This window comes from Lentinus tigrinus, assembly GCF_003813185.1.
Source record: "Lentinus tigrinus ALCF2SS1-7 unplaced genomic scaffold L226scaffold_68, whole genome shotgun sequence".
Classification (NCBI taxonomy): Eukaryota; Fungi; Basidiomycota; class Agaricomycetes; order Polyporales; family Polyporaceae; genus Lentinus; species Lentinus tigrinus.
The window spans coordinates 44,772-70,586 of NW_027137977.1; the positions used below are offsets into that span (position 1 = coordinate 44,772).

Genomic DNA, 25,815 nt, shown 5'->3' on the forward strand with positions numbered 1-25,815 from the left:
AAAACCTGCTTCTCCAACCCACCACCACTTTCTTTCCCTTCAGGAATGTACTTACAAGGTTCAGAAGAGAGTCAGCAAAGCTTTTGCTTCCATCTCCAAGCCCACATGGCATGACAGGTCTGGGTGCAATCCCACACCATGTCAAGTGTGAGAAGCATTCCAGGTCCTCAATGCAGCATGCCCAAATGGCACTTCAGCAGATTTTCATCTGCATTCCTGGTCTTTCAGCCATATGGTATCCCCCAATCCCAGTCCCCCTCTCACGCTGTCACATCCAACTTCTTCCCCACCTGGGACTGTGCAGCCACATGTCCACAGCCAGAAGTGTCCACAGTTCTAGCCCACACCTCTTCTCGAAGCTGCTCAATTGGCCCTTGATGACATCACCTGGCTCCTGCACCCCCCCTGGAAGAATGGAAAGCCTGGCCACCTTTTATTCACCACTGGGTCCAACTTACTGTAACATTGCATGACACAAATGCAGATCTCACCCTTATGTCAAAGGTTGGCTCACAAGATTTTTGGATGTCTGCTGTTATGCTTTCAAGCATGACCTTAAACCTAAGCCTGAAAGGTTGTTCTGTTCAGCTGCCTTGCTGAACTCTTGCTAGTCCCAGTTAGGGATGGCCATGGGTAACCCATGGGTACCACACTACCCATACCCATATCCACCTATATCTATGGGTATATGGGTATGGGTATTGTGGATATGGGTACTGAGGCAAATGGGTATGGGTTTCAATGGGTACAGGTAATTGAGCATGGGTTGATGAATACTATGTGTAGTATCATATTCACACCACTCATGTACTAGTGCAAGACAATTTAGACGCCTAGAGAGCTCTTGTAGTGTATCTGCTTGTCAGAATGGGCCATAATAGCTACTCTTCTGGTTTTTCTGTATCTTGTTAGTTAAGATTAAGGTGTATCAAGTGGTCCAAAGTGCTACCACACACTTGTTGCTGAATCATTCTCTCTACAGATGACTATAGCTTCTCAATTTAATGATGTTTACATGTGTACTTGTGTGGATAAGAGTGGGTATGGGTATGGGTTCACATGGGTATGGGTATGGGTTTTATGTGGGTTGATCATGCACAACCCATACCCATAGCCATGTGGGTAATATAGGGGTACCCACAGTGGGTTACCCATACCCACAGCCATCTCTAGTCCCGGTTCACTTTATTGAAAGCGAACACTAGTAAGATCATGGTGAAAGCAAGATAACTGGCTAAGAGCTGGTTATACTCTGAAGAGACTAAAAGCTGGAAGCACTCTGAGGTGTTGTTCCTTATATACATGTCTGAAGAACTGTGTAGTGCGCAGTATACGACTGCGCGCTAGTATCCCTGTGGACTGTCCTATAGGATGACTAAAAGATGACTAAGCACACTGCTGCAGACTGTGCAAAGATACAAGGTTGTGTGACTGTGAACTGCAGACTGTGCATCTAAAAGTACAAGGTGAAGAACTAGTCCAATATGAGAGACTTGTCAAAAGTCTCAGAGAAATTAAATACAGGATAAGTCCTCAACCAATATTGTACCATTGACCACCAGCTGTGATCATAGATGATGAAGTCAAGCATATATTTGTAACACCTGCCTCAGTTAATGTTGCTGTTGCTTTTGGTGATGGTGCAGTGTCAAGTCAAAATGTGCTCCCACACTCTGTCAAGAACACCTGGATGTGCTCTTTAATTGACAAGCAGCCCAATCTCAAGGAGGCACTCTCTATGCACCTCATGGGTGTTGGAAAGTATGTCTGCACCCTTGATATCCTTCACTTCATGGCAGAACCTGGCAATCTCTGGCAATTTGACCTTACAAAGGCAATCTGTCTCTTGACTGCTCAATCATGGATGCATGTGCTCAACTACCAGTGAACGAAGGAGCCAGGAGGGCAGTTTGTTGATGGACATAAGCATGGGGACATCATTGACTATTGACAGAAGATATTCCTTTCCACCATGTTGGTGTCCGACCTACATGCACACCAGTGGGATTCTGAAGGGAATGAGATCCCTGTTCCTTTACATGTCCCCCACCCTTTCAAGCACTGTGTTGTCTACTGGTGGCATGACAAATCCATTTTCTATGAGCATGATAGGTGACACATCCACTGGGTCCACAAGAGCAAGAAGGCTGTACCATGTACCAAAGGAGAAGGTGTCTCACTCATGGCAGCTGACTTGGTCTTGGCCAACTATGGCTGGCTTTGTTCTTTGGATGGCAAAGTGTCTGCCCATGTTCTTTTCTGGCCAGGAAAAAATTAGGATGGATACTTTATACATGAAGACATCCTCACACACACAACTACAACAATGAACATCCTAGAAAAGCACTACCCTACTGAATGACATATCCTCATATTTGACAATGCACCCTCACATCTCAAATGTGCCACAAATGCGCTCTCAGCTCAGCATATGTCAAAGTACCCAACACAGCTGGACAAGCCCATGTTCAGCATGGAGACCAACATTCTTGGCCCCAATGGGAACCCCATCTACAGTCCTGATGGCAAGATCCTCAAGAAGATACCCATGTGTGGTCACTGGTGCTCAGCTATCAAATGGCCAACTGCAATGTCTCTACTTCAAGGAAGGTCATCCTCGGACCAGGGTTTTTAAGGGGATGGCTCAGATACTCAAAGAATGAGGGTACAATGATACACACAAGTTGCCCATGCAGTGCCCACAGGTTAAATGCAAACCTCCTGCTCTCTCCTGCTGCTGTTGCCGTCTTCTATTCAATCAACCCAATTTTTGGGATGTCGAGACTCTTCTGGAGACACACTGCAAGGCACGCAGTTTCACTGTGTTGTTTCTACTGAAGTTCCACTGTGAACTGAATCTGATAGAACAATGCTGAAGAGCAGCAAAGTGTGAGTACAGGAAGTGCCCTGTATCTTCTGCCAAAGCCAACCTGTCAAAGAATGTTCTAATGGCCCTTGACTCAGTTCCTATAATCTTAATACACAGGTGAATCCAGCATTCTGTCACAAATTTTCAATTACAAGTCATCTGCACCAGTGCTCAGTTTAACTTTTAGTTTCCAGGTATTATACCTGTTCCCATTGATTTATGTATGCATATTACAAGGAACTCAATGGTAAACAAGCTGTGTGGGCTGCAAAGAAGTACCGGAGCCACTGCATCTTGCCAGAATCCCTTCTTGCTGACCTTGATGGTGCAGGCATGCCGCTTTCTATTCCAGTTCAAGGCTCAAACTAATTTCTATGGCTACATACATAATCCCCCTTGCATTGTGCTCTTATACTTATACTATCATACCCACACCTTTAACTACGTGCCGTTCCCTCCTACATTGATCTAAGGTTGGCTTCATGCACGGGCGACCACTGCCACGTGCCCAAGTGTTACAAACCGTGATATTCGCCTTGTAAAATTAACTTGATCTCTACAGCTCCCTGTATCGAAAAAGCGTTTGTGCCAAGTTGTATAGATAGTCAAGACAAACAGACTGGCGCGAGCCAATTTTTGGTTTGTGGCCCTTGCAGAGATGAGTTAGTTTTTGGAGAGTTGCGGAAGAGACAAGTGAGCGCCAAAGTCTCCTTTTGGTAATCACATGCAAATGCAATCAGAAATACCCAGCGCGGCGCCTTCAGACTCTGTCCTCGTCATCGCGACCACTGTGCAAGAGCCCGGCCGGTTCCCTACTGGACGGTGGCCTCCCGGGTAGTTGCCATGCCTCCCAGTAAAGAAGAGTTACACTCTAATCCTTTACTTCTTCATAAACCACGCCGCTGCCTCGCACCTAGTGCTACTTACCACTTACCTGCTACTAGTACATACTGACTCTCGTCCTGTCGTCATCATCCTTCGCTCTCATAATCTCAGTATAGTGTACTCAGCAATATATTACATACATTATATACCCAATTAGTATGATCTATGCCTCCTCACCTTCGACGGAAGAGCAGGACAACGCGCGCAGGCCTTCTCGTAGTCGCCATGAGCGCTAGACAGGGGCCTCTTTAGGAAAAAGTAACGGCAGAGTCACTGGCTGTCACCCATCAGTCACTGCACGTGGCAGTGGTCGCCCGTGCATGAAGCCAACTTAGCCAACCTTAGTTGTTCTGTGTAGCTTAACTCGAAGTAATCCTGCGCGATAAGTCATTTGACACCTGAATCACGTGAATGTCACAGTGTGACCCTCGTCGCTGGAAATGCACTCGCCCAATGTCAGTGCAACACTGATCCTCAGCTATATAGCTATTGTGGTAGCATGCATGGCTTTGTTGCAACACCAACTCGCTGGATTGTATTCTGTTAAGGCTCATAGAAAGAGCCCATTTAAAGCAGCGCGCGCTACCGCAGGGCCATGGTTGGTAGGCACAGAATCCAAAAGGAGATAGCATTTGCTTGGATCATCATGCAGCGGCGCACCGGCACCGCAGATGCGGTCGAGGAGATTACGTACCATACATACTAGACAGTCCGGATCCTTGAAAATGCACGTACAGCAATGTACCATACTAATATATACGATAGACAGTGGGGATGAGAAATCGAGGGAGGAGGATGCGTGCAGAGTAGGCCAGCAGAGCGAACAATCTAGATCTGCGCGTCGGGGAACAGCTCCTCTCGTGCACGGTCAGCCTCGGCCTCCTCTTCATCCTTGGGACCTTCGGCATGCTCGGCGGCATGGACCTGCTCAACTTCTGTGGACGTAGATGATGCACCATCCGCCGACGGGGTCTCAGCCGTCGACGATACTTCCGAGGCTGACGTCGAGCTCTCAGCATCCGTTGGCTCCTCAGCCACCTTCGGAGCCTCCGTCACCTCCTCAGTATCTTGCGAACTGATATCTTTTTGTTCGTGCTCCGAGTCCGGAGCTTCCTCTACCTTCCGCGGTGACTCGCCTTCCTTGCTCTTGAGCTCGTTGTGCGGGTGGTCGGCGAAGATGTCGCGTCCAGGCTCGGCTTGACCAAATCCTATGGTCGTCGTGTCAGGCTCCTGGGCAGCCTCCTCGAGCTTGACAGGTTCGCCGATCGGAACAGCCCCATGGCCGTGACCTTGCGGCTGGTTTTGGTTCTGGTTGACTAATGCAGGAGAGGATTGTCGAGGGGTGGGAACGATTGTACCCTTGTACTGCGAATACTGTTGTTCATGATCAGTACGAGACAACTATGAATATAGCTGGAAGCAGCTCACGTCGTCGAGGAAATCGTTGCTGGTAAGCCGGGGCAAGTCAGTTGCGGTCGTAATGCATACAAAGTTGAACACTCACCATGAGAAGTCCCAAGTCTTCAACCACTTCGCCTTGTAACACTTGGCCTTCGTCCATGGGAGACCGTACGCGAGCGGACTAAAGTACGAGAAGTTCCAGATGGCGATGACGAGGAGTACAGCCGCGATTTGCAGGCGCACACGAGGGCGTAGAGTTGAGGTGACAAGGTCGAAACACGCGCACGATAATAGGATGGCGTAATAGAGTGCGGGGAAGTAGTGGTGCAAGAACAACTGACGGGCCATGATGTAGAATGGCAGATAGTGTAGAGCCCATCCAATGAAGAGGAAGCCACATAGCGTGTCATACTTCACGACCTTGGCTGTGAAATGCTTTGTGAGCGATCAGGCTTGACGGCAACCCATAACATATACTCACTGTTATCGAAGTCACGGTAGCCGCGTTTGGCACGGAGGATGAGGAGTCCGCGGACGGCAGCGTATGCGAAAACCCCAGCAGTGCTCAGGTACCAGACCATTGGGTTACCAAGGAGGTAGATCTGGCGGTGGTCCTTGACCCAGAAGTTCTACACAGGTCGTCACATCAGTCAGATATCATACGTGAAGGAAGACAGAGGCATACAATGCCACGACGCAGACGAGGCCATGCGTCCGGACGCGAATCGTAGGTGTGACGGTCGGTGAGTCCGGCGTTGGTGGTCCACATGACTTGCTGGAGCTCCCAGAACTTGGCGAAGAAGCCAGGAAGCTTGTAGTTCACCTTCGGTGCATCCGCAGGAACTGTGTAAGGTCAGCATAGAGCGTTCCGCAGGTGCATTGAAACCTACGTTTGTTGTGGAAGTTGGTCTCGACATACCAGAGCGAGTTCGCGAGGACGGCTTGCTTGTTGCACGTCACTTCTTGTTGTTCGAAGGCCCACTCAGGGAGCTTGACTTTGTGCGAAAATAAGTAACAACCGGTCATTGCATGCCTGAGGCGGAACTGGGTGCGCAGAGTCCTGAGACGCTTCCCCGACTCCTTGTCGCGCTTATCACCCTTGTAGATCTCGACAATCCAATCGTCGTTACTGTCACCAGCGTAGCCAGGAATACCGTAGCCGGACACCTCCTGCTGGAAGTCAACGTCTGAAACGGGGGGACGGACATCATGGGAGTGGAGGGATTTGTCGGTCTGGATGTGCCTGAGCTTGACGCGAGTACCGCCGGTGATGTATGAGATGTCGTGGTCAGCCCAGTTGGTGTATGGGTCACCATCCGCGGACGCATTGACAATGCGCCAGTCGTTGTTGGAATCGCGGTGTGGATAGAGCGTAACCTGCTGTTCTATACGAAGCGCAGCGATGTCAGAACGAGCAATACCGGTGTCAGCATACGAAACTTACGCTTGCTGCCGCCCGGGTAGGTGTGGGGGTGAGAGTGCAAGTAACCACCCTGGGTGTTGACGTGCCGGATGGTGATCTCAGAACCGATCGCGACGTCGGCGAACGTATCGGCCATACCACGGCCACGGAGAGTGTGCTGGAACTCGGAGCTCATGAAGCCATCTCCCTCACCAGAGTTACTGAGGATAAGGAAGTGGACGCCGAACATGGACATGTAGAAGATGATAGGGATGAGGATGAGGCAAATTGCACGGGCGATGAAATGCCTGACAAAGAGCCTCGGAGGGACGCGGAGGTCACCAAGAAGATCCCATAGCTGCTTGAGCGTACCGAGGCCGACAGTGGCAATGGTGAAAAGACCGACCCACTTGCAGCTGACGACAGCACCGAGAGAGAGACCGGTCATAATTAGCCATATCCACCAAGACTCGGTGAACGGCTCATGGTGGTTCTCGTTGCAGAAGGCGGTCCAGGCAAAGGTGGTGAGAGCGGTGAAGAAGATGAGGGGAGAATCGAGAAGGATGTGCCGGGACTGGGTGATCATGCCATTCTCGAAGGTAATCAGGAGAGAGGCCAGGAGGGCGGTGGTAACTCTGCAGTCGAGCGCGCGGAGCGTAAGATAGGCCAGGGGGACAGTCGCTACGCCCATGAGTGCGGGGACCATACGCATAGCGACATATGGTACATTCTCGTATACTCTGTCATGACGTCAGTAGAGTATAAGGAGCGAGAGGAACGGAGGAACGGACTTTGCGATGTCCTTGAAGTCAAAGTTGCCGTCGTATCCAAACACCCAGCCAGCAAGCGTAATGAGCAGCTTCGCGAGCGGCGGATGGACGTCCACAAAGTAGGAAGACTTGATGTACTTGGACGCGAACTTGCCGAAGTGCACTTCGTCGAATCTGCGGCATGTATGCGCATATAGTAAACGGTAGCAGGCACATAGGAAAAAACGTACACGACACTGTTTGGTTGCGAGATGCGGAACAGTCTGACGAGTGCGGCGATGACAAGAATGACGGCAAGCAGCTTCCACTCGCCAGGAGCAATGTTCAGACCGCCGGTGGGGTGAGACTTGCGGCCGGGACGGAGACCTCTTGAGGCGGCTTCGCGGCGCTCGTCAGCATCGAGATGGTCGTGTCGGGGATGGGGGAAACGTTGGGAGGTGCCAGGTTGCTGATGGCGGCCAGCGGGAGACGTCTGCCTGCGCACGCGGACGCTGCCAGACATGGTCTATGCAGCCAAGAACTTATCTGACCGCGCAGATGAGAAAAGGAAGAGCTTTGACGAAAGAAAAGGAGAGAACAGATGCCAGCGAGAGCAGTTGGTCGTCGTCGAGAACAGCGAGAGCGGGGAAAGAGCAAAGGACAGCGCAGAGACAGCGCAGAGCGAGTATATGCGGTGCTCGCTGCGCGCAGTCGACGTATCAGCCACGTGCCACACACCAGCCACGTGATCGCACATTTCGACCCGCATCGTCCAGTGCCCGTTGCAATTGAAGGAGTCCCTCTCGCCATCGTCTCCCTCCTCCTCCTCAACGTTCTCCACCATGTCCATGAATATTTTCGGTGCAGAGGTACGACGTGCAGCGTGCCGATGCTTGCTTGTGGCTCACTCGCAGGGCAGGCGACAGAGGAAAAGGCCGAGAATGCACGCCTCGCGTCCTTCGTCGGCGCACTCGCCCTCGGAGATCTCGTCAAATCCACACTTGGTCCCAAGGGCATGAACAAGATCCTCCAATCTGGATCCACCGGCGAAATCAACGTTACTAACGATGGTGCAACAATTCTCAAGTCTATCCAGCTCGACAATGCCGCCGCCAAGATCCTCGTCAACATTTCCAAGGTCCAGGACGATGAGGTCGGAGATGGGACAACAAGTGTCTGCGTGTTGGCCGCGGAGCTGTTGCGGGAGGCAGAGAAGCTTATTGCACAGAAGATCCATCCACAAACCATCATTGAGGGTTACCGGATAGCGAGCGCTGCTGCTCTTCGTGCTTTGGAGAAGGCTGCGACAGACAACAGGTACGTTCTGATCTTCTCAATCCACCCCGCGAGTAACCTATATGTCCGCATCCTTTCAGTACGGACCCAGCACGCTTCAGACAAGATCTCCTTAACATTGCACGAACGACTCTTTCCTCAAAAGTCCTCTCCCAGGACAAGGACTACTTCGCCAATCTCGCCGTAGATGCCGTCCTCCGACTCAAGGTTCGTACTCGTTCGGTCATGATGTATCACACGAAGACATACCTATGGATCCCTAGGGCTCAACAAACCTCGAGCATATTCAAATCATCAAGAAAGTTGGCGGCAAGCTCACCGACTCGTACCTCGACGAGGGTACGCCTGGCCAACTCGGTCGTGTTCGCGCAATTGATGACGCGTCTTTCAGGCTTCATCCTTGACAAAACCATTGGCACTAACTGCCCAAAGCGGTTGGAGAACGCAAAGATTCTCATCGCAAATACATGTGCGGTAGTTTCATTGCCTGATTCTCTACGAGGCCTTGACTCCCCCCCTTTTGAAGCCATGGATACTGACAAGATCAAGGTCTTCGGGGCGCGCATCAAGGTGGACAGCACGGGCAAGCTCGCGGAGCTTGAGCGTGCGGAGAAGGTATTATCCAAAGGTCTTCTACTACTCACGCCTGGTTTGCTGACACTCCTTGCAGGAGAAGATGAAGACCAAGGTGGACGCGATCGCCGCACATGGCATCAACTGCTTCGTCAACCGCCAGCTTATCTACAACTACCCCGAGTCGCTGCTCGCCGAGAAGGGCATTCTGACCATCGAGCACGCAGATTTTGAGGGTGTCGAGCGACTTGCCCTCGTCACTGGCGGAGAGATCGCAAGTACATTCGATCACCCCGAGCTCGTCAAGCTTGGACGGTGCGAACTGATCGAGGAAATCATGATCGGCGAGGACAAGGTGCGCACTGTTGGTTGATACGTATGACACCCCCACTAACTTCAAATATCATGCATGCAGCTGATCAAGTTCTCTGGGGTCGCAGCAGGGGAGGCATGTACCGTCGTATTGCGAGGGTCGACGAACCAGATGATCGACGAGGCAGATCGGTCGCTACACGACGCGCTATCCGTTCTCTCACAAACGGTCAAGGAGACGCGCATTGTACTGGGTGGCGGTTGCTCGGAGATGCTCATGAGCTGTGCGGTGGAGGAGGAGGCACGTAAGGTGCAAGGCAAGAAGGCGATTGCGGCGGAGGCATTCGCGCGGGCGCTGAGGATGATCCCGACGATCCTCGCGGACAATGCAGGCTACGACTCGTCTGACCTCGTCGCGAAGCTCCGGGCTGCGCACTATGAAGGCAAGAGTGACGCAGGACTTGGTAAGTCCTGCATGCTCGCCGGGCATCGTGTGTTACTCACGAGGAACAAAGATATGAACGAGGGCTCCATCGGGTCGATGGTAAAGCTCGGGGTCACGGAAAGCTACAAGTTGAAGAGTCAAGTTGTCATCAGTGCCAGTGAGGCTGCTGAGATGATTCTACGGTACGTTGCGGCTGTTCTTGTCTTAGAATGGTTGATGCTGACTGGACTCATGTGCAGTGTCGATGACATCTTGAGGGCGGCGCCACGGAGGAGAGAAGCTGTATAATAGTATCCAATGTATATTGATAGAATCACGCCCCAATTCTTACTTGAGAGTTGTACATTGTCACAGTAGCACTCGACTATGGGTCGTGTGCTGTCGTGTGGCTAAGTTTGTGCCTTGCGTAGCCTGTCCGTAAGCGCCTGTGCGGGTATGCGCGTCTGGCTCGCGAAGCTTGCTTGTCTGCATCTTCCGCCATGGCCAACGCCTCGGCCAAACGTACAGGCAAGTTCTCCGTCTTAAGCCTTTGTACTGCAGCTCGCTCATGCCGCGGACGTGCGATAGCGCAACACAATGCCGAAACGATAAAGAACCTACGGATGGGCATGCTTGCCTCGCTTGCACTCTCGCTCCTCCTTCGTGTCCTCTTCCGCCGGGACGCGCTGCGCCCGACGACGTTCGCGTTCTGGCTGTACGCCTTCTCGCTCGTGCCCTCCGTCTTCCTCTCACGCTACCTCGAGCGCATCGGCTCTCCGCGGCGCGACCCGACAACCGGCGCGCTCATCTCTGCCGGCGAGGACCTCGCCCGTCCGGGCATCATCGAGTGGTGCTTTGACGTTGTCTACATAAGCTGGGCATGCCAGGTTGGCAGCGGGGCTTTTGGCCAGTGGGTGTGGTGGTTGTACCTCGTCGTGAGTGTTCCGTCATCCTCGTGTCGCCGCGGCATTGGCTGACGGCGTGGCGTGTGCGCCCAGATCCCCCTCTACGCTGTCTTCAAGCTCTGGAGCTCTATTCTCTCTCCAATGCTGGGCTTTGGTCGCGGAGGTTCGGGGGCACAAGCAGAGGCCGACGCGGGCGCAGAGCCGAAAGAGACAGTGAGCAAACGACAGGAGAAGCTCCGCAAACGACAAGAGCGCGGTGACCCTCGTGTGCGCGTTCAGACGCGGAACTGAGTGCTCTCCTGTCCTGTACCTCATGTGCTTCTTGCAAAATGTACCGTAATAAGTGAGATCTTGTTTAACCCTCTGTCCAGTCTTCAGCGCAGATGGGCCCCTCTGGCAAAGTGTCTTGAGCATGTACCATTTCCATGGTGAGAGTACCAACTCCCGCAGCAAGCAGAGAATCGGGCCAACCCGTATACTGGTATTCATGAGATGAGAGAGCTGGCAGGCTTGGACCCCATGGGACATGCACATGCGTAGTTGCGATCAAGGGTGACAGTGACTGCGACTACCCGAAACGGCCTTCTGGAATGACGATAAGCCCATATCTGGAGTTGTCGGCTGCGATAAGTGTTATCAGGGTTGAGGATTTGGAGGAGTTGTCCGTCGTCGCGCTTGGTCCTCTCCACATCGCTCTCCGACTCGTCCTCGACGCCGGCGGCACCGACGACTCTGAGCATCACGTTCAAATTACAGCTCTCTAATCTCTGCCAGCACACGCCTGGGTTTCTTTGACTCCCCCGCCGATGGCCTCGGCAGCCGTCCCAATAGCATGCACCTCGTCTCCGACATCCTTTGACGACTCGCAACGCACTCACGTCTCGTCCTCTCCCAAGCAACTCCCGTCGCCCCAACCGGTCTCGTCGCCGCGCAGCGCATCGTCTAGTGCTCACTCCCGCGATGACGACCTCATTAACCCCGTCCACGCCCTTGCCTTCGCGGGCGGGAAGCAGTCGCCAGCGCAGGAGGTCCACATCGTCAAAGTTACCGATAATGTGGTCAAGCTGGAGACGGGCCCCATGCCGGAGTCGGTCATGCATCGTGTCGGTGCGTCGCTCGTCAACGCAGTCCCTGCTTTCCATGCCCCACACCGAGAAGGGAGTGCGGACTCGAACATCGGCCCTCCACCACCCTCGCCGCCGTCGAGTGTGAAAGACGACGTGGACGATGAACCCGCCCCTCCAATCCTACCTCTCAAGCCAATTGCATCCACGTCGTCGCAGGCAGACGGCTCGCCGCGCCCGGTCACATTCGAGGAACCCCTTGAGCGCACATCCTCTGCTTCCCGCGACCGCTCGTCCCGAGGAGGCTCCCAAGGCCTCCGACACCGCTCCTCTGCCGAGACGAAGTCTTCGCTACGAACCTCGCAGTCGGCATACACCCCCAGCACCCTCGACACGCCGCTCACGGATGAGCCCCCATCTATACTCCCACCCTCGATCTCGAAGAGCTTCCCCTCCCGTGCGGGTTCCCATGTGTCCGTCGACGGTTACCTCCAGCCTCCTGCGCCGCACAAACCCTCGCGCCGCAACACCATTGGCGGCTCTGCACTCGCGCCCACGCACTCTCCTCCACGCGTCACCCGGATGGCTACCATGCAGTCATCGCATCCGGCGATGTTCGAGGATGTGGGCGAGCTCGCAGATGACATCGAGTTGCAGGCGGAGCAGATCCGCCGAGAACGGATGTCGAAACGTGCGAAGGCGCAGCAGGAGGCGGAGCGGGCGCTCACCCGCTCGGCGACGACGCTCTCTAGGGTGGACGACGGCCCGTTGGTGGGCAACCTGATCGGAGAGGACCACGTCAATTATGTCCTCATGTACAACATGCTCACCGGTATCCGTATTGCGGTGAGCGCGCGCCTTTGACCGCTATACGCAACACCCGCTGACGCTCCTGCAGGTATCGCGATGTCAAGCAAAGATTCGGCGACCACTAACGGACGAAGACTACACCGCACGACATAAATATTCCTTCGATATGTACGTATGACGCTCGCGGCTGGGTTGACGTCACTGACTTTCCGCAGCGTGGGGAACGAACTTACGCCCTCTGCGAAATACGACTTCAAGTTCAAAGACTACGCACCTTGGGTTTTCCGCGAGCTTCGCGAAGACTACTTCCACCTCGACCCCGCTGACTATCTCCTCTCCCTCACCGCCAAGTACATCCTCTCCGAGCTCGGTTCGCCGGGCAAGTCTGGCTCGTTCTTCTACTTTTCGCGCGACTATCGCTTCATCATCAAGACGATTCACCACAACGAGCACAAGTTCCTGCGGCGGATATTGAAGCAATATTACGAGCATGTTAAGAACAATCCGCACACACTGATCTCGCGCTTCTATGGCCTCCATCGCGTCAAGCTCCCACACGGGCGCAAGATCCACTTCGTCATCATGAACAACCTCTTCCCCGCCCACAAAGATATTCACGAGACGTACGACCTCAAGGGCAGTACTGTCGGGCGCGAGTATCCCGAGGAAAAGGCGGCGAAGAACCCGCGCGCAGTATTGAAGGACCTCAACTGGATCAACCGCGGTAAGCAGTTGGAGCTTGGGCCGGAGAAGCGGGCGCTGTTGACGGAGCAGCTGAGACGGGACTCGGAGCTCCTGAAGGATTTGGGCGTGATGGACTATTCGTTACTGGTTGGAATTCACAACATGCAGCGGGGGAACCGGGACAATGTCCGGCGTAATACGCTCAAGGTCTTCTCGGTGCGTCTTTACTCCTTATCTCTCTTCGTCCATGTCACTCCTCCCTATTACCCTTCCACTGTACGTTCGACGCGCGTAACCGCAGTACTGACTCTGCTTCGCCCTCGCAGCCCCATGTGCCCCTCATCAACCGGAAGAAGACGATCGGTAAGGGCCCGCTTTCACCCGAAGCCATCGCAATGCGGCGCATTATGCGCGAAGCGGACCCGCAGAGCCTCGGGGCCACGACGATAACGCTCCCCGAGGAGGACACCGGCGAACGGCAGCACTTCATCTTCTACCAGGACGAGGGCGGCCTACGCGCAACGGACGAGGCGAACGAGAACATGGACACGATCTATTATCTCGGCGTCATCGACATCCTCACGCCCTATAACTTCCTCAAGAAGTGCGAGCACTTTTGGAAAGGTCTCAGCGCGGATCGGGTGCGTACTTATTCTCGCAGCGGTCTGGTGCGAGCTTGTGCCAGTTGTGGACGCGTGTGCTTATGACGTCCTCGTTTGTAGCACAAGATCAGTCCGGTTCCGCCCGTCGAGTACGCCGGCCGCTTCTTCAGTTTCATGAAGGCCATCATGCGTGGAGGTGAGGGTGGCACTCGATTCAAGTCCGAGTGATCGTCCTCGCGCCTCTTGCCTCAGTCTTCTTCTCCGTCTCGAAGCTCACAGTACATCGCATTCATCGTCTCTCGTCCCTCACAACCCTACTTATCCCGGTCGGTCGTCCGCATTCGGTGTTTAGACTATCGTATTGGACTGGTCGCATTCTGCCTGTAGCATCAACTCGCTTCTTCATCCCGCCCGGCTCCCCATATCCTATTCGAAGCATACCCCCCATCACCCCATCTTCCCTTCATCCAATCTGCAGTTAGGACCTCATCGAACGTCGGGTGTCGGAGTCGGTTGTCGGTTTTGGTATTGGTCCTTGGTAATCGTCGTGGGTATTGGTATAGCTCTTTCTCTCGGTCGGGGTGCATGCTTGCTCGCTCACCCGTCCGCGTCCACGCTCCTTTTCTCTTTCATCTACATACTCAGGCTCGTCGCATCAACGTAACACTATTCGAGCGCGCCCGCGTATGCAGTGCCGCGCTGCCACACTCCTTCCCCGCTCTCTTTTCCCCGTATCTCTTCCTCTCTTCGCCTCGCTAGGCTTCTCTTCTCTACTTCTTGCTGTCGTCGTCTCTAGACCCCGAACTTTCGATTCGCACGTGGACCTTCTGCATTTTGCAAGGATCTCATTTTCTTGTTCTCTCCAATCCCGTTCTCGTTTGCGCGCGCGTAGTTGGACTCGGTTGATAGTTCTTAGCTCTCCTAGTCTCATTTTATACGGTATATAATGTACTACATGTGCTGATGTACAGCGAGAATACATCTCGATTGAATCCAGCGCACATAGGGATTCATCTATAACCCCGTTCGGGGTTGCGCTTACAGACATGACTAGTTGACTTCGGATCCTCATTCGATGTACGCAGTTGATATGCTTCGCTCTCAGTAGGGCTGCTCAATTCTCCTGGACGCCGGACACTGGATGCGTTCAGCGTATTTTGATGGGCTTCAATGGGACTAGCAGACGACCGCAGAATAGGAAAGAAGTTACCACGACTTTCATGCCACAATCGCACGCAATGTTGCACAGAGGGCTTGGAAGGTCACATTAAATCCAGGACAAAAGGATGTGTGCAAGAAACACCGCTCGCTATCGTCTGCTGCAGACGACGGAGGACTACGTGTCAATGGGGCGACAGAATGTGAGAGCGCTCGCGAGGGCGGAGGAGGTGCTCGGCCATCCTCGCTTGAGCCCATCACCTTCATCAACGAGCTCTGGTCCAGGGTCCAAAAGAATTGAGCAGCCCTACTAAGTGCCTTCGTTGCCTTACTCTTACAGCCAACGTTCACCAAGAGTCCCTAGCAAACCCCCCCTGCCATTTTTCGGACGACACGCGACACGCCACTACTAGGTGTGCATCATCCACGTACCACGCTCTGACTTTCATTGTCCTTGCATACCACGCAAAATGCACAACACTCACATCCTATAGGAGGAAGAGTCGTCTAAGTTGGGCTCGAGCTCACGCAATAATCCTCCTTCTCTTGCCTTTTGACTCATGTGTGCGCAGGAGTCGCCGTGCGGCCGCTTGACTGTCCCCGCTGCCCATGCAGGTACCTGGGTCTGTCTGACCATGCAAGGGAAACATTTGATAGCAAGATGTTGACAGGGTGAATGGCTAGGATGATGGAGACGATGGAGGGGTAGGAGGGCGCCCCTTAGACACAGAAGACACGATGCGGAAGCCGTCTCGTGCGAACAGGTAGGACGCGCCGCTCCATATTGTCGTACCGGCAACAATCCACCTGTCGAGTCATGAGCGGGAGCGCACGGCTGTGGTCACATAGTCACGTACTGCAATGCGCCTAGAGGGACACTGATGTCCACCGGAAGGATTGGGCTGACCGTCGCGGTGCCCATGAGCAGCAGTTGCAGTGCGGTGTTGACCTACCGCCGCTCCTGGGTAAGCGAACGCGTTGCAGATGCACGCCAGACCAATCTGCTTACCTTGCTGATCATCGTGGGGCGCACCTCGGCCGACGGGATGGAGAAATCCCAATATCGAGTGAACGTTTTCTGGCAGGGAATAATGTCACGTGACATGAATGGCCGAGGAAAAGAGGCTTTCTCACCGGCGGGGGGAGAGAGGTGTAACGGATGTAGAATGCAGCGAGACTAAGGAGCACGTCGCGTCCTAGAATGATGGCTGCGACAGGGACTGCTGCGGCATGAAGGCCGGTCCTTCCGTTGCAGCTGAAGGGCAACGCACCTGGGATTAGGTCCTTCATGGCTAGCGTCACCGTCAAGGTGGTCATCAGGATCTTGTCCGCCGCGGGGTCTAGGATGGTTCCCATGACGGACTGCATCTTGAACCTACGTGCGAGGTATCCATCGACCTGATCGGGTACAAGGAAACAAGCTCAAGCGGGACATTCACGGAGCAAGCAGAGAAGGGGAGCAGACCAGGTCCGTCAGTCCAGCGTATACCAAGAGTCCTGTTGCGAGATAGAAGTTGTCGTTCACGATAGCCAGACCGAGGACCGGGCAGGCAATAATGCGCGACACGGTGAGGAGGTTTGGGAAGGTGTAAATGTTCTCGCGGATTGCAGAGGGCTTTGGTGGTTCGTGTCCAGGTTTCGATGGCGGAGGAGAAGGTGTTGCAAACTTAAGGAAAGCGGTAGTATGTAGTGGACGAGGAGTGCGGAGACTGGATGGATGTCCGTGGTTCCATAGTTCGAGAGGGCGGACTTTGTGGACATTCAAACAGATGGGTCGAAGGGATACTGGCCAGATGCGTCTTCCTGGAACACGGAGGGCGAGTTTGAGGGACATCTTGTGCCGACTAGTACTGGCAACATTGGCAAGAAGTCAACAACACGAGAGCAACAGCGCAACCCTGCCAGCGCTAACATGACGTAGACGCCCCGGGCATCGAGGGACGATCATGTACTGACATCTAAGTTTAACCCAGTCATCGACCAGCCACCAAGGCTGAAATCCACAACAGTTGCTGCCAAAACTTTTCATCTTCTACGTAGTACAGATACAACAATTCTAGATGATTCGTCTTCGTACAAATTCTTCGCTTCAGCTGCTTCGTGCCTTCTTAGCGACCTCGTATGCGTCCCACCCAATCTCCGCAATCTTGTCGACCTTGCCCAATACTTCCTTCTCTAGAGCCTTCAGGTAGTCGTCCATGGCGGACACAAGTTGCGGCTGGCCCGCGGATAGAATACGCACAGCCAGCAACCCGGCGTTCGTACCGTTGTTGATCGCAACAGTGGCGACAGGGATGCCTCGCTGTAAGAGACGTATCAGCATGCATGATACCCCGTATTCAGATGACGGAGGCGAAACGTAGACGTACGGGCATCTGAACGATGCTGTGGAGCGAGTCAACTCCGTCCAGCGAGCTGCCCTTGACTGGGACGCCGATCACGGGTAGAGCAGTCATCGCGGCGACCATGCCAGGAAGATGTGCGGCGCCGCCCGCACCCGCGATGATCGCCCGGAGGCCTCGAGCAGAAGCTGACCGCGCGTACTCAAAGAGCCTATCTGGCGTACGGTGTGCGGACACGATCGTGAGCTCGTATGGGACCTTGAAGTGGTTGAGGATATCCGCCGCGGGAAGCATAACCGGCAGGTCCGAGTCGGAGCCCATGATGATGCCGACGAGTGGCTGCTTGTGCGAGAACCCGCGCTCTGGGAAGAGAGGGGCGTACAAGTCCAGCTCCTTCGGATCGTGGCCACCGGGGAGACGTTCGAGGAGAGGGCGGAGGCGCTTGCTGAGCTCTGCATCGGAGTCGGCGACGACGGTGATGTGACCCATTTTGCGGCCTTTGCGGCAGTCCGACTTGCCATACAGGTGGACGCGAGCTCCCGGCACCGTGAGCGCGAACTCGGAGAACGACGTGATTTCGGAGATGTTGGACGACGCGCCTAGAATATTGAGCATACAGGCGGAGGGCACTTTGAGTGCGGTAGAGCCAAGCGGGAGGGAGAGGATAGCGCGGAGGTGGTTCTCATACTGTGACGTCTCGCATGCTTCAATCGTATAGTGGCCCGAGTTATGTGGTCTAGGTGCGATCTCGTTGATGTAAACGGTACCTAATGCAATGTGAGTTAGGTCGACCGCCTGAGAGACGATGGAACTGACCGTCTGCCATGAGGAACATCTCCACACCGAAGACACCAGCACCTTGGAGAGTCTTGACGGCATTCTCTGCGACTTCGCGAGCCCTGGTCGCTATTGAGGGATCGCGACTCCGGAGCGGAGCGAAGACCAAGTGGCAAATGTTGTCCTTGTGGACGGTCTCCACTACGGGATAGGAAACCACGTCGCCAGACCGCGAGCGTACCACCATGACGGCGATCTCCTTCACGAACGGCACCCACTTCTCAGCATAGAGGGGGCGGTTGCCAAGCGCAGCGATCGCCTCCTGAGCCTGCGCGAGGTCGCGGATGGCGAAGTTACCTCGTCCGTCGTACGCAAGCGTCCGGCTCTTGAGCATCAGCGGGAGGCCGAGCTTGCCTGCAGCTGCACGAACAGACTCCTCCGTGGACTCTACTTGCAAAAAGTCGGATACGGGGCAGCCGGATTTACGCAGGTGCTCCTTCTGGACGAACTTGTCCTGGATTGTCTTGATGGTAAAGGGGCTGGGGTGCACACCTAGCGGGACTTTGCTCTCGACCTCCTCCAATACGCCCACATCGACGTGCTCAATCTCGACGGTGAGGACATCCACCCTGGACGCAAGCTCACGAATCTTCACGGGGTCAGCGAAGGACCCGTCGATGTGCGCGAGTTGTGGGGCGCGCGGCGCGACGACTTGTTTGGCGGGACCGCTGTCTCCGACGTCCAGGACGACCACATCGATGTTCAGAAGCGCAGCTGAGGCTGCTAGCATACGGCCGAGCTGGCCACCGCCTATGCGTGTATGTGAACAAAGTATTATCGGTAAGATACATGAAGAACTGGAGGAATAAAAGTCAGTTCAGATATTCCCTGGTACATAAGCGAGGGCGACCCACTCCCACCTAGTATTCCGACGACCTTGTCCATCGTCGACTGCCTGTGCACAGATGGTCGAAGTCGCAAGCGAGATGAGCGTTGAGTACGAAATGGCAGGCGCCGAGCGGCAAACTTTCTTTTCTGCTTCTGAAGGCCGCGCGCGCTGCCCGCGCAATGCACGCTCCTTGTCGCTCACGACGTCCTCGCCATCGGGCTCGCCCCTCTTGACCATGGCTCCAGCTCAGCCAAAGGCTCCCGCCGCGAGGAAACGAACGCGAAAGCGTAAGCGACGCGCGGCGGCCTCATCCTCCGAATCGTCCTCCTCCAACGATTCTTCCGACTCCGAGGCACCCAACCAGATCGTCGTGCGCGTGCCTACAAAGGCCACGAAGAAGCCTCAGCCAGAGCTCCGCGAAGAGTCTTCGTCGTCGTCCTCCTCCTCCTCATCTGACTCCGACTCGGACAACGACTCTGACGTTGAGCCCGCGAGGGCCCCCTCTCCGGCTGCAATCTCTGCAGCGCCTCAAAAACCAGCCCGACGGACACCATCACCAACGCCTCCTCCTTCCAGCGTTCCCCCATTCCTGCCTCCATCCGGTGCCCAAGATCAGGAGCAGGTGTTGAAGGAGCGCTTTAGGAAGTTTTGGATGGCTTCCGTGGCCGATGCATTCAAGGACGACTTGGAGGAAAATCGAAAGGTGAGTATCATGTTCGCACTCTGCCCTCCTCATTCGTATACCCAACGGATTCCTAGGAGCCCAATCTGACTGCTTCGCGTCTCGCGATGCTGATTGATTCGCTAGCTGCGGGCGGAGACGTCCTTACGACCTCTCGTGTAGGGCCCGACAACAGCACGACTGAGATGGAGATCGTACTCGACCACAATACTACATGATTACGGATTCACAACTCCATACCCATTCCTGCGCATACGCGAGCTACGCATTGGCAATGGTTTTGTTTACTTACCCGCACCCGCTCTCTTCGCTGAACTTACAACGCCAGCGATGGGTTGGTTGGTTATTGCTTCCCAGGCAGATGCAGTCACGCGTTCACGACTTGCCGGCGACGAGGTGGAAATGATGCAAAACATTGCGTATAGATACAGCGTGTTACGGTGTATGTGCCATCCCCAGCCAAGTTGCCATCGATACAGAACCACCATACATTCATACACACAAGATGGAAACATTCTTCACTGGACGTTCAGCCGCTATAACACAAAATCAGATGGGTACCCGCGAGCGCAAATGTGCACGAATAGCACTTACAGGCTTGAGTGCCTTGATGAGCAGCCACTCTTCGTTCGTCACGTCGGTCTTGAATGAGGACTACAGGTGACCGAGTAAGAATACGCTTTCATAAACCACGCCAGCAAGACAACATACCTTGAGAACATCGATACTCTGGCGCGTGATATGCGAGTATAACTCATCCTTCTCGTCGAAGTGCCGACCGAACATCTTCGCAGATTGATATACGGCGTGCTCGATCTTGACGGCCACACCACCGCCGGCCTGAGACTTCTTCACAATCTACGCACGGTCGAATTAGGGTCTGCGCTACGCGCATCGAGTCGAACGCATGGAAGACGTACGTCATACGACTTGTGGTTGATCTCAAGCGAGGTGATCTTGCCCAGGTCGATAATCTCCTTCTTCTGCGTCTCTGGATCGACCTTGACAACGCACAGAGGTGTGCCGACACGCAACGTGCCGTCGAGGATATCGACGCCCAGGATGATGGGGTCTCGCTTGGCGAACACCGCGATGGTCTTGAGTCGACATGGCCAGACAGCCTGAGGAGCAGCGTCCCGCCTCTTCGCCTCCATGATCTCGTTGTTGTACGCGGTAAACGCGTCGAACAGGTGGTAAATGATATCGGCTGTGCGTGTCATCAGGATGGGCTCCCATAAAAGAAACCACAGCACTAACCCTTGAACAGTCGGATACCCATTTCCTCCGCCAGCCTCTCGGCATCCTTGTCGACAGTGACGTCGAAGCAGAGAATGCAAGCAAGTTCCTTCGCCTTCTCGAGCATGGTCGCCGCACGCATGACGTCCTTCTTGTGCACTGGACCAATATTGATGCCGGATACGGGGATCTTGCTCGACTTGAGGAAGTCCAGGAGCGCCTCCAGAGAACCGAGAGTACTCGCTTGCACGCACACACCGCGACCAGACTTGTCTATGGAGTTAAGCAGCGACGTCAGGTCGGACATAACCTCATCCATAAGCTCTTCTTCGTCGTCGTCAGGGCCGCAGACGAGCAGGCGAGATCCGGCAATGGCCTTCTCCAGGTCAGGTGCAACAATCTTGACACCGAGGGCTGCCTTGACCTCTTTGTGGTGCACGTAGGCAGACTGCAGGCGGTAGATGTGAGCTTGGCGTGCAGTTGAGGGTGTACATGCGTCCTACCTTGATACGAAGTTCACGTAGTGGTTGAGGCGTCAACAAAGCACGGATTTGAGTGACGATGGGACCGTTGAGACCGCAAACCACGATCTTGTCTCCTTCGTGAAGGATACCATTCGATAAGACAACATCGATGGTCGTGCCGAGACCTTCAATGACCTTGACCTCGAGCACCGTACACTCAAGCTCGGAAAGGTACATCAGCCGGTCGCTCATACGCTGCTGCGTAAGATTGACGAGTAGCATGATCATGTCGGGGACACCCTCGCCAGTGACGGCAGAGGTAGGCACAATGGAGACGTTGCGGGCGAAGTTCTTGTTCTCGTAGTAGAGCACGGCGTTGAGACCCTGCTCGGCGAACGCGACGACAATCTTCTGCGTCATGTCTTCGAACTGGCGCTGCACGGACCGCTTCTGCTTCTCGAGCGAGCCGCGGAAATCGTTGTCAGGAGTAGGCTCCCAGCCGTAGATACGGTCAATCTTGTTCAACGCGACGATGAAGGGCGTTTTGCGGTCACGGAGGAGGCGCAGTGACTCCAACGTCTGAGGTTCGAGACCGTGCTGGATGATGCTGGTGAGACAACGGCAAATTGGGGAAGCGTCGAGACAAGACGTACCATGATATCCACGACAAGGATGGCAATATTACACAACGAGCTGCCACGAGACCGCAGGTTCGTGAACGACTCGTGTCCTGGCGTGTCGATAACCAAGAGACCAGGAATCTTGTACTCCTGCTTGCCGTCCTTGTTCAAGACAGCCGTCTTGGTCTTGATGGCGTCCACTGGGAAGTACGTTGCACCGATTTGCTGCGTTATACCTCCCGCCTCGCCCTCTTGCACGTTTGTTTGACGGATCTGTACAAGCAAATCTTACCTCACAGGTCGCTGGCACATCTGAACAGAAGTACTCACCTTGTCCAAGAGCTTGGTCTTACCGGTATCGACGTGTCCAAGAATACAGCAGATGGGACTCCGAAGGTTGTCCTTGCTTCGAGCAGCCAGTGCCTCCTCGTGAGCCTTCTGCCGCCGCGCGGCCGCCTCTGCCTTCTTCTGAGCGGCCATGCGCTGCGTCTGGGTCATACCAGCGTCGGATTCATCTGAGCTATCCTCGTCAGAAGAGTCCTCATCCGAATCTTCTGAAGATGATTCCTCCTCCGAAGACTCCTCTTGCTTCTTGACCTGCGCCTTCGCGCCGCCGTTCGCGGGCTTCGCAGCAGTCTTGGTGGGAGGTGCAGGGGCCTTGGACGACTCCGCCTTTGCAGGTGCACCCTTCGCAGCAGCCTTGGCAGTAGCCGGAGTTGCGGGCTTCGCAGAGCCGTTCGCAGGTGCGGGTGCCTTCTTCTCCTCGTCATCGCTACTCTGGTCCCAAGAGTCTTTCACATCGTCTGCCTTCTTGTCCTCCTCGTCGCTGCTCGCCTCCCAGTCGTCCTTGACGTCCTCATCTGCCGGCTCCATCGCAGCAGGCGCAGGCTCCGCTTCTGGTTCTGGTGTAGGAGTTGCAGGTTTCTCCTCGCGCACGGGAGAGGTGTCACGAGTACCGGGGTGACTGCTGCCCGCCGCGCTCGCGGGGCCCTTCTTCTTCTTGCGGTTATCGTAGACAACCTTCTTGGGTCTCTGCGTGTCGGCATGTTGTTGCAGACCTTCAATTTGCACTCCTGACGCGAGCAGGGCCTGCTTGCGCAACTCGGCTGCGCGCTGTTCCTCCTTCTGCTTCTTCGTGAGCAATCGACCCTCCTTTTTCGCAAGCTCGCGCTTCTCCTACGGATATATTATGCAGTCAGCACACGGGTACGACCGCAAGGGAGGAGCCGGAGCACGCACCTTCTCTTTCTGTTTCTTCCTCTGTTTCTCCTCTTCTTTCCGACGTGCCTCTTCCTCCGCCTGCCTCTCCTCCTCCTCGATCCTCTTGCGCTCCTCCTCCTCTCGCTTCCGGGCCTCCTCCTCCAACCGTTTCTTCTCCTCCATCATCGCCTTGAGGGCACTAAGGCCCGCGCCGCCCTTCTTCTTCGCAGCCGGCGCAGGTGCAGGCTCCTCCTCCTTCTTGCCCTTTTTCTTTTTCTTCTTCTTCTTCGCATCGCCCCCTCCACCACCTGCGCCTTCCTCGTCCTCCTCATCTTCGGCGGCCGCTGGTGTGGCAGCAGGTGCAGGCTCTACGGGTTCCGGTGTAGGTGCGGCGTCCTCGACGCGGTCTGTTTGATTACCCTTTTTCGCAGCAGCTTGGGCTTTCTTCTTTGCCTACGGTAGTGATAGCGAATTATGAGATTATGAACGAACACGATTGAAGAGTATTGGTTACACACCTTTTCGCGCTCCTTCTTCAACTTTTCCTTCTGCTTCTTCGTAAGAACCTTGGGACCGCCGTCTTCATCTTCATCGTCCTCATCATGCTTGTTGTCCTTTTCCGCTGGCTGCGGGGATGGTGATGGCACCTTTTCGACCGGAGTTTCTGACTTCTTGGCCTTCGGTATATCGGACTAGGGTAGTAGAAGTTATGATCGGGACATGGGAAGACGAATCGAACACAGAGGATGACTTACCGTATGATGCCCAGTGTCTTCCTCAACGTCATCGGCGACGGGGGGCTCCTCCGCATCGAGGGCAGCGAACGCGGAAAAGCCGGCCTTCTTGCCCTTCTTGCCCTTGGCTCTTGAGATGACCGACTACACCTCACGTGAGGAGCTGCAAAGACGGGTGAGCGCGAGCGTGAACGGTACTGACCATGAGACCGCCAAAGTCTTCTTCCTCGTCTTCAGCAGCGGGGGTGTCCTCGAGACCGAGGGCGATGCCCTTGCCCTTGAAGTCATCGTCGGAATCGTCCCAGTCTCCGACCTGTTTCTTGCCCTTCTTGCCCTTGTTTTTCGGAGCCATAGTGACCAGAGAGAGCTCTCGGAGGGAAGCGGGAGTAGGAGAGAGTGGATGTGCACGGAGCCGGGAGGAGAGTCAAGACGAGGTCAGACGCGCAGAGCTCAGGCTGCAGCACCGGCGCTTCCGTAAGCTGAGTGAGCTGCTTGCTCGTCGACCACCATGCACGCTGCCCGGCACACTCCCTCCTCGGCCTCCCTCCTTCGCCGTCTCGTCGCTGCTCCCCGCACGTGCCGTGCAATATCGTCCAGCTCATCACTCGCCGTAACTTGCACCCACGCCGCACCAAGTCTGCCCCCTCGCGTCCGAGTCGACCGCAGGACATTCGTCTCCACATCCACTCTCCGAGCTGCCCTCGCCCAGAAGCCCAAGGCGGCACATGCTGAGCTCGTCGCATATCCGTCGCCGTCGTCCCTGCGGACCGAAGAGGACGAGGATGAAGACGCACCGGACGTCGACTACGTCCCTCCACGAGAGGCCGTCCTCAGCCTGACGGACAGGGCCGCAGAAGTACGTTCAACTTCATGCTCTACATATGTCGCACCAGTGCCGACATCCTCCCTTGAAGCAACTTCGCTCCGTCGCTCAGCGGGACAAGAACCCGGATGCTGCGCTCCGCGTGTCCGTAGAGAGCGGTGGCTGCCACGGGTACCAGTACAAGATGGTGCTCGCAAAGGAGCGTCAACAAGACGATTAGTGCGTTCTCTTTCTCGACTACTCCAAATCATAGTAACTGACGCGTCGCTGCAGCCACTTCTCGCATCCCCGGATCAAGCCATCCAATATATATGTCGACGTAGTGTCCATGGCGCTCCTCAAGGGCTCCACAATAGATTTTGCAACAGAACTTATTGGGAGCAGCTTCCGCGTGGTGGACAATCCGCAGGTGAGTTTGGTCTTACGATCTTTCCGTCTCTGTACGCCGGAAGACTCATACTGTCTATAGGCCACGGACAACGGCTGCGGTTGTGGAGTCAGCTGGGAGCTCAAAGCGTAAACATAGGTTACCGTGATGGACGCTGCCCGGTAGCTATCAGATGATCCCTACAAGGTAGGAAGGTAGGAGTATAGAGTATTCGGGCTATAATTCGAGATGACTATCGCACTACAGTGCACTACGGCAGGCAACAGGCTGCTACGCGTTGGCTACTCGAACGGTGTGCCGCTACAGCATTTAGACACCAATAAAGGTTCTCCTGACCTATGTCAGTCTTGTGGATCCAAACGATCACAAGGGAAGCGTGCGGTGTTGACGGGATGAATGACTACGTCTCCCCCTTCTCCTTGAGAACCCGTGGCCGATTTAGGTACCCCCGGCACTTGTCTTGTCAAGCGACTTCGACAGGATGATCGGAAAACGTAACCATCTGCCAAGGTTTCGGGTGCAAGAT

At 54.8% G+C, this 25,815-nt stretch overlaps 10 protein-coding genes across 10 annotated transcripts; 6 read left to right on the forward strand and 4 right to left on the reverse strand.

Moving 5' to 3' along the window:
- Window positions 1-549: 549 nt before the first annotated feature.
- On the forward strand, window positions 550-2,990 carry L226DRAFT_548610 (uncharacterized protein; the record flags this gene model as incomplete). Its single annotated transcript, XM_067682612.1, has 10 exons — window positions 550-582; window positions 622-684; window positions 1,589-1,870; window positions 1,895-1,912; window positions 1,955-2,112; window positions 2,140-2,251; window positions 2,429-2,555; window positions 2,611-2,627; window positions 2,685-2,847; window positions 2,884-2,990. 10 exons carry the CDS (start codon window positions 550-552, stop codon window positions 2,988-2,990), a joined length of 1,080 nt encoding a protein of 359 aa, XP_067528825.1.
- Window positions 2,991-5,254: 2,264 nt separating this feature from the next.
- On the reverse strand, window positions 5,255-7,829 carry L226DRAFT_473711 (glycosyltransferase family 39 protein; the record flags this gene model as incomplete). The annotated part of the gene is made up of 7 exons (XM_067676536.1): window positions 5,255-5,580; window positions 5,637-5,784; window positions 5,841-5,998; window positions 6,046-6,540; window positions 6,600-7,297; window positions 7,349-7,501; window positions 7,558-7,829. 7 exons carry the CDS (start codon window positions 7,827-7,829, stop codon window positions 5,255-5,257), a joined length of 2,250 nt encoding a protein of 749 aa, XP_067528826.1.
- Window positions 7,830-8,101: 272 nt separating this feature from the next.
- On the forward strand, window positions 8,102-10,290 carry L226DRAFT_540847 (uncharacterized protein). Its single transcript, XM_067681952.1, has 10 exons — window positions 8,102-8,175; window positions 8,226-8,623; window positions 8,683-8,809; window positions 8,866-8,941; window positions 8,994-9,071; window positions 9,129-9,217; window positions 9,273-9,530; window positions 9,591-9,951; window positions 10,003-10,114; window positions 10,172-10,290. The coding sequence occupies exons 1-10, from the start codon at window positions 8,149-8,151 to the stop codon at window positions 10,218-10,220; spliced, it is 1,575 nt and encodes a 524-aa protein (XP_067528827.1). The 5' UTR covers window positions 8,102-8,148; the 3' UTR covers window positions 10,221-10,290.
- Window positions 10,291-10,410: 120 nt separating this feature from the next.
- L226DRAFT_495911 (putative opsin) lies at window positions 10,411-11,228 on the forward strand (the record flags this gene model as incomplete). Its single annotated transcript, XM_067677535.1, has 3 exons — window positions 10,411-10,439; window positions 10,500-10,846; window positions 10,910-11,228. Coding segments are annotated over 3 exons (574 nt in total), but the record flags the coding sequence as incomplete, so codon positions are not given.
- A 1,243-nt stretch (window positions 11,229-12,471) lies between these two features.
- L226DRAFT_473748 (SAICAR synthase-like protein) lies at window positions 12,472-14,204 on the forward strand (the record flags this gene model as incomplete). The annotated part of the gene is made up of 5 exons (XM_067676539.1): window positions 12,472-12,726; window positions 12,779-12,858; window positions 12,906-13,590; window positions 13,701-14,015; window positions 14,097-14,204. 5 exons carry the CDS (start codon window positions 12,472-12,474, stop codon window positions 14,202-14,204), a joined length of 1,443 nt encoding a protein of 480 aa, XP_067528829.1.
- A 1,203-nt stretch (window positions 14,205-15,407) lies between these two features.
- L226DRAFT_495916 (uncharacterized protein) lies at window positions 15,408-17,024 on the reverse strand. Its single transcript, XM_067677536.1, has 6 exons — window positions 16,600-17,024; window positions 16,406-16,532; window positions 16,269-16,354; window positions 16,144-16,212; window positions 15,992-16,083; window positions 15,408-15,941 (listed from the first exon to the last, which is right to left on the reverse strand). Exons 1-6 carry the CDS (start codon window positions 16,966-16,968, stop codon window positions 15,815-15,817), a joined length of 870 nt encoding a protein of 289 aa, XP_067528830.1. The 5' UTR covers window positions 16,969-17,024; the 3' UTR covers window positions 15,408-15,814.
- A 110-nt stretch (window positions 17,025-17,134) lies between these two features.
- L226DRAFT_517393 (Phosphoribosylaminoimidazole carboxylase) lies at window positions 17,135-19,258 on the reverse strand. The gene is made up of 4 exons (XM_067678513.1): window positions 19,174-19,258; window positions 18,293-19,063; window positions 17,504-18,243; window positions 17,135-17,436 (listed from the first exon to the last, which is right to left on the reverse strand). The coding sequence occupies exons 1-4, from the start codon at window positions 19,196-19,198 to the stop codon at window positions 17,224-17,226; spliced, it is 1,749 nt and encodes a 582-aa protein (XP_067528831.1). The 5' UTR covers window positions 19,199-19,258; the 3' UTR covers window positions 17,135-17,223.
- A 78-nt stretch (window positions 19,259-19,336) lies between these two features.
- L226DRAFT_555593 (uncharacterized protein) lies at window positions 19,337-20,360 on the forward strand. Its single transcript, XM_067683065.1, has 2 exons — window positions 19,337-19,845; window positions 19,902-20,360. The coding sequence occupies exons 1-2, from the start codon at window positions 19,378-19,380 to the stop codon at window positions 20,040-20,042; spliced, it is 609 nt and encodes a 202-aa protein (XP_067528832.1). The 5' UTR covers window positions 19,337-19,377; the 3' UTR covers window positions 20,043-20,360.
- L226DRAFT_617631 (uncharacterized protein) lies at window positions 20,193-24,498 on the reverse strand. Its single transcript, XM_067687065.1, has 12 exons — window positions 24,281-24,498; window positions 24,100-24,222; window positions 23,863-24,036; window positions 23,384-23,797; window positions 22,475-23,320; window positions 22,178-22,417; window positions 21,564-22,121; window positions 21,082-21,508; window positions 20,745-21,031; window positions 20,536-20,682; window positions 20,419-20,478; window positions 20,193-20,360 (listed from the first exon to the last, which is right to left on the reverse strand). The coding sequence occupies exons 1-12, from the start codon at window positions 24,428-24,430 to the stop codon at window positions 20,343-20,345; spliced, it is 3,444 nt and encodes a 1,147-aa protein (XP_067528833.1). The 5' UTR covers window positions 24,431-24,498; the 3' UTR covers window positions 20,193-20,342.
- An 88-nt stretch (window positions 24,499-24,586) lies between these two features.
- On the forward strand, window positions 24,587-25,421 carry L226DRAFT_473722 (uncharacterized protein; the record flags this gene model as incomplete). Its single annotated transcript, XM_067676537.1, has 4 exons — window positions 24,587-24,934; window positions 24,993-25,120; window positions 25,175-25,310; window positions 25,371-25,421. 4 exons carry the CDS (start codon window positions 24,587-24,589, stop codon window positions 25,419-25,421), a joined length of 663 nt encoding a protein of 220 aa, XP_067528834.1.
- Between the last annotated feature and the right edge of the window lie 394 nt (window positions 25,422-25,815).